This window comes from Lentinus tigrinus (genome assembly GCF_003813185.1).
Source record: "Lentinus tigrinus ALCF2SS1-7 unplaced genomic scaffold L226scaffold_68, whole genome shotgun sequence".
NCBI lineage: Eukaryota > Fungi > Basidiomycota > Agaricomycetes > Polyporales > Polyporaceae > Lentinus > Lentinus tigrinus.
This window is the reverse complement of record NW_027137977.1, coordinates 1-9,513: the sequence shown is the minus strand read 5'-3', so window position 1 is coordinate 9,513 and position 9,513 is coordinate 1. Positions and strand designations below refer to the sequence as shown.

The 9,513-nt window shown below is 45.4% G+C and overlaps 2 protein-coding genes across 2 annotated transcripts; one reads left to right on the top strand and one right to left on the bottom strand.

Annotated features, from left to right (window-relative positions):
• Window positions 1-3,524: 3,524 nt before the first annotated feature.
• Window positions 3,525-3,950, bottom strand: L226DRAFT_576546 (uncharacterized protein; the record flags this gene model as incomplete). Its single annotated transcript, XM_067685375.1, has 3 exons — window positions 3,525-3,548; window positions 3,702-3,836; window positions 3,894-3,950. 3 exons carry the CDS (start codon window positions 3,948-3,950, stop codon window positions 3,525-3,527), a joined length of 216 nt encoding a protein of 71 aa, XP_067528822.1.
• A 2,713-nt stretch (window positions 3,951-6,663) lies between these two features.
• L226DRAFT_527355 (uncharacterized protein) lies at window positions 6,664-8,327 on the top strand (the record flags this gene model as incomplete). The annotated part of the gene is made up of 9 exons (XM_067679105.1): window positions 6,664-6,981; window positions 7,254-7,282; window positions 7,340-7,380; window positions 7,493-7,627; window positions 7,732-7,751; window positions 7,807-7,899; window positions 7,941-8,063; window positions 8,116-8,214; window positions 8,301-8,327. 9 exons carry the CDS (start codon window positions 6,664-6,666, stop codon window positions 8,325-8,327), a joined length of 885 nt encoding a protein of 294 aa, XP_067528821.1.
• Between the last annotated feature and the right edge of the window lie 1,186 nt (window positions 8,328-9,513).

The window sequence follows — 9,513 nt, the reverse complement described above, 5'->3', positions numbered from 1 at the left end:
CTGGAAGTTGGGTGTTCAATCCCGGGACTGCGCAAATATTAAATGGTGGTAGAAGCGCCGATAACTCGGAGGGGAAAGTAGCGAGCGACTAATCATAAAGAGAGGTGTAAGTATGCAATGTGGTCATCACAGAGAATAAATCGCAACTTGAACGGGTCACAGGAACTCGAGTAATCACTCGGAGTTCAACAGTGAGTCACCCATTCCACAACCCTGGTGCTTGCATCCATGACCACACTATCAGCTTGCATGGGTGTGGCAGCCTGGTCCTCACCCCTGCTCATCTTTGTTTGGCCAGACCTCTGCTCTATAAAAGGGCATACAAAGAATGACTCATATTGTCAGCAACCTTCCTATCATTAGTAGTGCCCTCAGGCTTGCCTATAGAGAAGCAACAGGTGAGTGAGCAAAGAGGCTGAGGTTGAGCAAAAAAATGGGTTGTCCCACTGTCCATCCATCCAAATCTGGGGCTTGTATGCCTCATCACAAAGAAACAGTGGTGAGGAGGGAAGGGTGTTGTTCAGGTGAAAGGCCTCATAGTTGTAGTCTCTCTGCTGCTCTCTGACAGCCAGGAGGTTATTTTCCTAAAGGTAGGCGAGGACTAGGGGTGGCCCCAGTTGATACCTCAGTTGTTTAGGGTAGTGTTAGGGAATATCCCAAAAGAGATGACCAGATAATACTTGATGATAGTCCCCATTGGGACTTATAGTAGACCTATTGTAGGTCTCATTATACCCAGCACGAGTGACCCGCGGATGTACCCATTATCTGTACCCACGGGTTTTCAAAATCTAAAGGTCATACCCACATCCTTACAGGTATGTTCCCACAGATTACCTATACCTGTGGGTATGATATTCAGATACCTATGGGTATATGCAGCCTGCAGATTACCCAGGTGACACCCTCATGTTGTAGGCATGAACATGGCGTTCTAATGATATGTCACATGAATTTTACCAATCAAAACTGAGTGTGCTAGAGGTGAAATAAATATGCCCAAATCCAAAAGTATAGGCTGTCTTTTGCACTCAGTTGAGGGCTTATCCGGGCATCTTTGGCAACTGAGCGCAAAAGAAAGCCTATACTTCTGGATTTGGGCATGTTTATTTTGCCTCTAGCACACTCAGTTTTGATTGGCAAAATTCATGTAACATATCATTAGAACACCATGTTCGTGCCTACAACATGAGGGTGCAGGTACCCACGGGTTTACCTAGTCATAGCCACATCCTTGAAAACCTGTGGGAAACAGGTACTTACACCTGCGGATGTACTTACCCATGGGTATTCCCATGGATTTATCCTTGGGTACCCACAGGTTTTGCTAACTCGTGAAGGTCCCTAGGTCTTGTGTGATGACTTTATGACTTGATAGCCTCCATTGAGACTAATAGTAGACCTATCATAGTCTTGTATGATGACTCTGAATATGACTTAATAATGCGAAGTGGATCGCTCGAGGATGCCTCACTTTGTGAACATAGACATATGTGTATGGCTTGATAATGACTTCAAGTACACTCAATTTTGAGTGGGAGGGGAAAAGTCTTCTCAATACTCAGCCTGAGTGAGAAGGGGGGGAAAAGGTCCTCTCTCTTATCCCTTGAGGGATGGGGGTTTATATATTGTCTCTGGGAATTTCTACAAATATTGTCAAACATCATCTAAGCTATTGTGTCTGAGTGGACAATAGAGAAGCCTCTTCTAGGAGGGCTGTATGGTGTTGGGTTTTGGGGTCGTATAACTGGAAGGTTCAATGTGTCTGTTGAAGCTTCCTGTATACGAATGTGTGGTAGTTCTGGTAGTGGTTTCCCTCTGTTTGTTGTCTGCTCCTGTACGTCTCTGGGTCTCCTAAAAAGCGGATGATCTATCTTTAATCCCTCCATCTTGGGCGACTCTCTCTTTCTCAGCTTTCGAGCGAGAAAGGGATATCTCTGGTCCATGGTATAGGGGGTTCTCTGCACTTGGATAAGTGGAGATATAAAGCTTTCAGTCTAATATTACACTTTTGAGCGTGACCTTAAACCTAAGCCTTACAGGTCGTTCTGTTCAGCTACCCTTGCTGAACTCTTGCTAGTCCTGGTTCACTTTATCAAAAGTGAACACTAGTAAGATCATGGTGAAAGCGAGATAACTGGCTAAGAGCTGGTTATACTCCGAAGAGACTGAAAGCTGAGGGTTGCTCTGAGGCATCACCTCTTATATACATGTAGAGAGACTGCAGAAGAATGTTCTAGAGATATGTAGAGAAAGCGTGAACACTGAGTGACCTAGCAAACCACTAGTCCGGTATTGTGGCTGTGTACTTCTTTGTACCATAACTGTGGTCCGTGGCTATGCAACTAAGGCAGTGCGCTTCTGAGAAGTAAAGCTAAGAAGTGAACGAGAACACAAGCTAGTCTAAGAAGCAAAGTGTTCTCATGCTAGAGGAAAAGAGGTAAAAGTGATACTGTATCTCTGGATACCTAGTAGTACAGTTGTCATTCAAATTCCTGATAGTATGTTCATAACAGATATCTCATTACTCGTCCTTCGACTACCCAGTTACTCAGAACTCAATCTATCTGACTTACCCCGCAACCTCCGTCTGAACTCCATCTGATTCCCCATCAGACCTCCACCTCTGTCTCACGACTTCTGTCTCGTCTCTGGTCCTAACTCTCTGCTTGACTCTCTTATTTGTAGCTTGCTCCGGTATAAACTCCAGAGCCTTTTGTCGGACTTCTGCAAATTGAAGACATCAACTTATCTTCGGGCGTTGGTCAATAACTTTGCCAAAGTCTTCATTCACTGTACACTTTCAGGCTTCAGACTTCAGACTTCCATTCAGAGTTTGACTGGTGCACACGGTCCTAACAGCCATGTCCATCATTTTGTCCCAGCAGTTGCACTTATTGTATAAGTTCATGATGCCACCACGCACCCATGTGCTGGTTAGACCACCCCCACTGACCTTGTTGAAGCCACCCTCCAGAGGTTTAAAGGTGCTGTTACTGGTATAACACTTGAAGGCGACTTCAACCTGTCAGGAGTGATGTCAGTCCACTGCACAGCACACACATGAGAACCATATACTTAGTGTTGCAGGGTCCAGTTGTAGGACTGGTTGAGGACTGCAAAATAACTGGTCACAACCGGTCTGAACTGGTCAATAACTGGTGGCCTTAATACCCTCATATTGTAGCCACTGACTGTGGGATTCTATTGATATAGTACACTATATTTTTCAATTAAAAGTGAGCATGCTAGAATCAAAATAAACTTGCCCAAATCAGAAAGTATAGGCTGTCTTTTGGTGGGCGCTTGACAGCGCCTCTGAGTGTCTAATCTACTATTTTGGGCATCCGGTGCTTGGAAGTCCAAAAGACAGCTCATATTTCCTGATATGGGCAAGTTTATTTTACTTCTAGCACATATGTTTTCATTAAAAATATATAGTGTGACATATCATTGGGTTTCCACACTCCATGGCTACAATATGAGATTGTCATTTATTTGTTTGAGTTTCCACAAGAAACTGGTCAAGGACCGGTCTTAACCGGGAACTGGACCATGGTTCAGTTCAGTTGCTAAATAACCGGTCAATCGGTCCGGTCCTCATCAATCCTGCCAGTCCAGTTTCAGTTATGGCCCCGGTTATTCTCCGGGAGGTCAAAAAACTGGACTTGACCTGACCCTGCAACACTACATAAACTTACTGCAGCAGCGGCCATTCCAAGTGCACCTAACTGGGGCTTGGACTCCTTGAGGTATGACTTGGTGAGGGTCGCCATGTGCGGCATGAAGGTATGCAATATGTAGATAGACATGAACATGCTGTGCGGCTTGATGTTCTGTTCAGAGCAAAGGTCAGTAGTCAATCACATAGCGCGACGAGAGGGTGTACATACATCAGAGGTGATGGGGTCCTGAAACCAACCCTCACCACCATTGGTCTTGAGAGCCATGCCTTGATGTCTGCTGAGGTCACATTCTTGCCCATCTCTGCCTTGTGATGATTTGAAAAGGCCTTCTTGCCCTCCTTGACTACAGTGCATGCATGTTTGAGAAAACCCTTGTGCCAGTGGATGAGACGTTGGGATGTCTAAATAGTAGAATAATATGAGCCTCCTCTGTGGTCACTGTTGCACAATGCAACCACTAAAGTCCCCTTGTTGCTTGTATGAGGGAATGAATATTTGCCGTCTGTCATACCTCAGCTTGACAACATGAGGCTGAAGAATCTAGTTGAGGCACAGGATGGTCTCTTGCGCATGTCACAGGTGATGGAGATGATGTACCACACGATAGACAAGGTTGCTCTCTTCAAAAACCAGATCGCTGTCACCATCGTGGAACTGATTGGCCAGTAGCATAATGATGTCGAGCAGACTGGGGAGTTTTAGAGTGTTCAGGTTCTTGAGAACCCCAAGGTTTGATGGTCCAAGGGTCCTTAAGACTGCCAAAGATGTCGAGGCACATCGGGATTAGCTTATTCTCATAGAAGATGAAAATCGAGGGTGGGAGGTTGTTAGCCCAGAATGATTTGGATGTGGGCATTTCATCATGTGTATGCTGTTTGGGACCTTTGGGCTTGGAGGGTGGTGTGGGTTGTACAGTGACAAGTGTTACTCTCTGATAATCACAGGTGCATGAGGACAAGAAGCAGTGAGACTGAAATTCTAGCTGAGCACGTACCTTAGATGGATGGCCATGCTGCATCCTAATCGTGATCATGCTCGAGGACATGCCCTCACTCTCACCATTGCTCAAGCCTCCATGAAAGTCCCAACTGTTCACATATCCATTGTTGGCGCTATCATGATCAGAGCACAATCAATGGAATGCGAGCAGGGTGACTGAGTGAGACCCCAAAGGAGTGGGCAAGGTGTGGTCACTAATGTGCAAGTTGTCAAGATTGAGGGCCGCTGGGGTGCATTGTAGTGGGTGGATAGGGGTAATAAGCGACTCGATGTTGTAGAGGTCCTCGCCATCACACTGATCATGCTGGTCATTATACAGAACTCACTGAGTGTGCAGAGATGCTGCCAGATGACTGCACTCAAAGATGATGAGCATGAAGAGTGTGAAGGCAGCCTACGAAGGGGTTGCCTTCGGGCACAGTGGTTGCAGCTTGCGCCTGGGTCATGGCTGCTGACTTTGTGAGTAGAGTCTTGAGATATGCATTGTTGAATGTGTCACAAGGTTCAGTCACAGAGGTGCTGTGAGGGTTGGTGCTGAGCAAGGAGTCAGAGGCATGAGGTTGTAGAACAAGGTAGTAATACAAACCTTGGTTTTCTGGAGTGTGCAGAGTTGATTTGATTGCATATGTTGATGTGCTTCTGAGCCCAGCACTGCTCATTCATCTGCGGCTACAGCGAGTGAGCTTGAACAGGGTTAGAGGTATATTATGAAGTGCATACCTTTGTGACAACGTCTGATCCTTGCTCATTGTCCAGGTCTAACTTTTTATCCTCATGGCCATTGTACTCACTGTCAAAGCCCTCCAGACTGTCGCTGTGTTGGGCGCTGCCTGCCAACCTCACTGCCAGGTGATAGCCATCTGCAGTGCTTTTATGAAGATACTTACTATCAGCCTCATCCTCAATCTCGCACACCACCTCCAGCTCTGCAATGCACTTGATTCCTTGGGTCTTGTGTTCTGCTTTGTGAGCTTTCATTGCTTTCTGTAAGTCCTTTTCTTTCTTCTTCTGTGCCTTTTTGCATGCTGCTTCATCTTTCTCACACTGTTCATCTTGCCAGTTGAGTCCGATTTGTAAACCAGAACAATAGCCAGGGTTCCAAGAGTGGATGGGTTGAATGGAGTCAGTCCGGTTGGACTCCTCTGGCTCTTCAGCTTCAAGGACTGGATCAACAGTGTCCCCTTTGGTGATGATGGCGTGTGTGCAATCACACTTCACTAGGTGCAGGTGCACAGTCAGAGCATAAGTTGGCTGAGTTGTTGGGGGTCAGAGGCTGTCATTGATGAGTGCTGTTAGTGATATCAGGCTAGAGTCATGGTGATATGCCATGCTACACCTAGACAGCGACCAGAAAAGGCCACCCCAGTACTGTTGGTAGCATCTATTGAATATATCACTCACTTTCATCCCCATTGGGTAGATTATCGGCTTCAGTTTGGCTGAGACCACACTTGTGGGTCTTTTTAGAGTGCAGCAGCATGGTGAGAGGAGAACAACAAGTCACAAATTGCCACCCAGATGCCATTTTTGGGGCCAAGTCTATGGCTGCACCCATGAATTTTGAGCCCAAGTCTGTACCTCTCTCCCTGCCGTCCTTGTTGCTGATCCTCCTGCTCTTTTTTTCTTCTGAGATGCCTTGTTTTTGCAATCTATGCCAACACTCTATTGCAACAAAGTGAGCCTACACTCATCACTTGGTAGAGGTACATTGATATCCCAAATTGTCACTGCCTCTGACATACAAAATTCTCCACCCTGTACTCAATGGTGAGGTCCTATCATTTGTATGCCAAGTTAATAAACTCATAGCCATTGGACTGAATGTAAAGCTCTTTCATTTGATGAGGACAGCCTTGTACTACCCATGGGAGCTTCACCTCTGCCTCACAATAACGCTGAAGATTGGTGGCCGTTCACAAATTGACCACACTTCAAGTTCACCAATTGGCATTACACCAAGGTGGAGACGGCACTCAAAATGGGCAATGTCCACACCCGAGCCCCATACAATTCTGCTGAACACATGTACCAGACAATTGACTCAGTTCCCTATGGTGATATTGTATGGATGACATTCAAACTGAAGTACAATAACCACATCATGCCACACACCCCCGCATGGAAGCTGAAGACATATACAATACATACATGTGATGCCCTCTGCGTTGTCGAGAGCATTGTGAGCAGTGTGGACTTTGATGGAAGATGGGATTACGTGCTGTATAAGAAGTTTAGTGGACCTGGGTGCCACCTCTTCACGGATGTGATGTCTGGTACCTGGGCATTCAAGAAAACAGTATGTGATTACTTTTCTCATCCCTCACATCATATTCATCAACCTCGCACAACCCAGAATACACTCGCTGCAGACTCAGAAGTCTATCATGGTGGCATGCTCACCTCTGTGATTATGGGGCTTGATAAGACCACTAATCTATCACTACTGGCCACCAGAAATTCCACCCTGTGTACCTGTCTCTAGGGAATGTCCACAACGAGATGTGATGAGCCCACTGTGATGCTGTGGTACCACCGGCATTCCTTGCAATTCTGAAATGTACGTTGTAGTCACTATACAATCAATTACGATCAATGAGGTATGAAGAGATCGTTCTTTAGGTACAATGATTCCTGCCAACCTGTGTAACACAAAGTGATCCCCATGGGAAAATCATTGAGACTCCGATATGCTGGAGTAAGTAGTTACATAAGCCAGAGTAAGTAAAGTACTTACTGCCTCAAGCCCTAGCTCAGGGTTAGAGTGCATTGCTTTAGGGTTCATTGACACCCATGACCTGTTAGTTAAGTGCTTCTGCTCCTGACTTCAACCTCAACTCCTCGCACTCAGTGGGCCAGACTGCAACAGCAGATTGTTGTAATGTGTTTCACACTTGCACAATCTGTCCTTCATCTCAACACACAGCTGGCTCACCGCACTACAGGTAAGTTGTCTTTATCTTTACAGGATGTGTCACATAGGCGTAGCATAGTAGTATATTAGTTGGAGCACACTTCTGATTCAGTTTGAAATAGGGCATGTGTACAGGCATGCACTCTGATCGCATGGTAAGTGAAGCATGGAGACCTTGTTCCTTGGGTGATCATCCATTGGCAATTCCAGGTTCTGGATGGGCCTATTGAGTTCCATGACATGGATTCAGAGCTCACAGCTCTGCAGGAGCTCTCCGTGAGCTCTGAACTCAGGTGGCTGCATGTGAGGTGAAACTGGCCACCATGTGGAACACTTTGTGCAAGTTCCAAGAGGCATCAGTGGAGCTCTACCACAAGGTGAAGCTGGTCTTTGAAGGTCTGCAACAGCACAACCAGGACTATGACCACCTTGAGACAGAATTCCACTGCGATGAGCAGAACGACAAGGTTTTCATGCTTTGATTGCATGTTTTTTTTGTTCTGAATATCTACTTCACAGTGTGACGTTCAGACTCTCGGTAACAAGCTTCAGGGCATCAAAGATGACCTTTTCTGCCCTGTTTGCTTGTGTGAGATTGTTACTCACTTGTATGTCCAAGTCAGTAGACGTATCACATATTGTATTCTTACTTACTGGCCACTCCATGAGGAGGGCCATTGTTACCAATACAACATGTTATATAGTACTTCATGGTTGAATGGTTGCTCTGAGTTGTTGACCAACAGGATGAAGTCTATGTTCACAAAGTCCATGTTCACAGATATCAACTCTGCAATTAATGACATAAATACACATACAAACTCTCTCAATTTATCATAGACACTACATTGCAATGAGATATTGGTGTGTTCATTCACTTAGTGCAATGTAAACATATATTCATCTTTAGACTGTAGTTGCAGCTACTAGCTATGCACTTAGTTTGACAGTATTCAAGTTATCACTCGCTTAACCCTATGTGATATGTGTGAAATTTGATTTAGGGGCAGGTTACATATGGATGCATGGTTGTGCCAAATACCAGCCCAAACAAACCACAGGGTGCCAAAATATCGCAGTTACAACATATGAAAACATATAAAATAAGCGCCAAATCACAAGGCTGGCAGCCAGCCATTGTCTGACATCATAATTTGGACAGCAACAACAGATTTACACCAGGGTTGTGATTTGGTGCTTATTTCATATGTTTTCATATGTTGTAACTGCGATTTTTTGGCACCCTGTGGTTAGTTTGGGCTGATATTTGGCACAACCATGCATCCATATGTAACCTGCCCCTAAATCAAATTTCACACATATCACATAGGGTTAAGCGAGTGATAACTTGAATATAATTGTATAACTACAAAATATATTCAGACCAGCCATGATACCAGCTACACCAAAAGGGCACAATATTGAAATCTCCCAAAATATGTTCATGTACAGGGGATGGGTTTTGGCCTGGTCATGTGATACTTCCATGTTGTAGCCATGGTTAATAGAATTCCATTAATATAGCACAAACATGTTTCAATCAAACCTGAATGTGCTAGAAGCAAAATATACTTGCTCAAATTGAAAAGTATGGGCTGTCTTTTGGTGTGTCTATGGATGCCGTCACATCCCATGCCCAAGTCCGCCCTGCCGCCCCTCCGACACAACCCCGACCCGACTACCCCTGAACTCCGCCCCTTTTCCGGCTAATACGTCACCACCCCTGCTCCTTTCCCTCCTGCCTTATCCGGACTTCTGCCCAGACTCCGATCACCTCTGACCCCCGCTCTGTCATCCGATCATATTATGACATCGGTATCCACTGCCTACACTTACTAGCCCAGTTTATTTGCTTCCGCTCCGTCATCTCCGCAGTGTATCCGCCGCCTATACTTACTAGTCCATTTTATTTGCTTC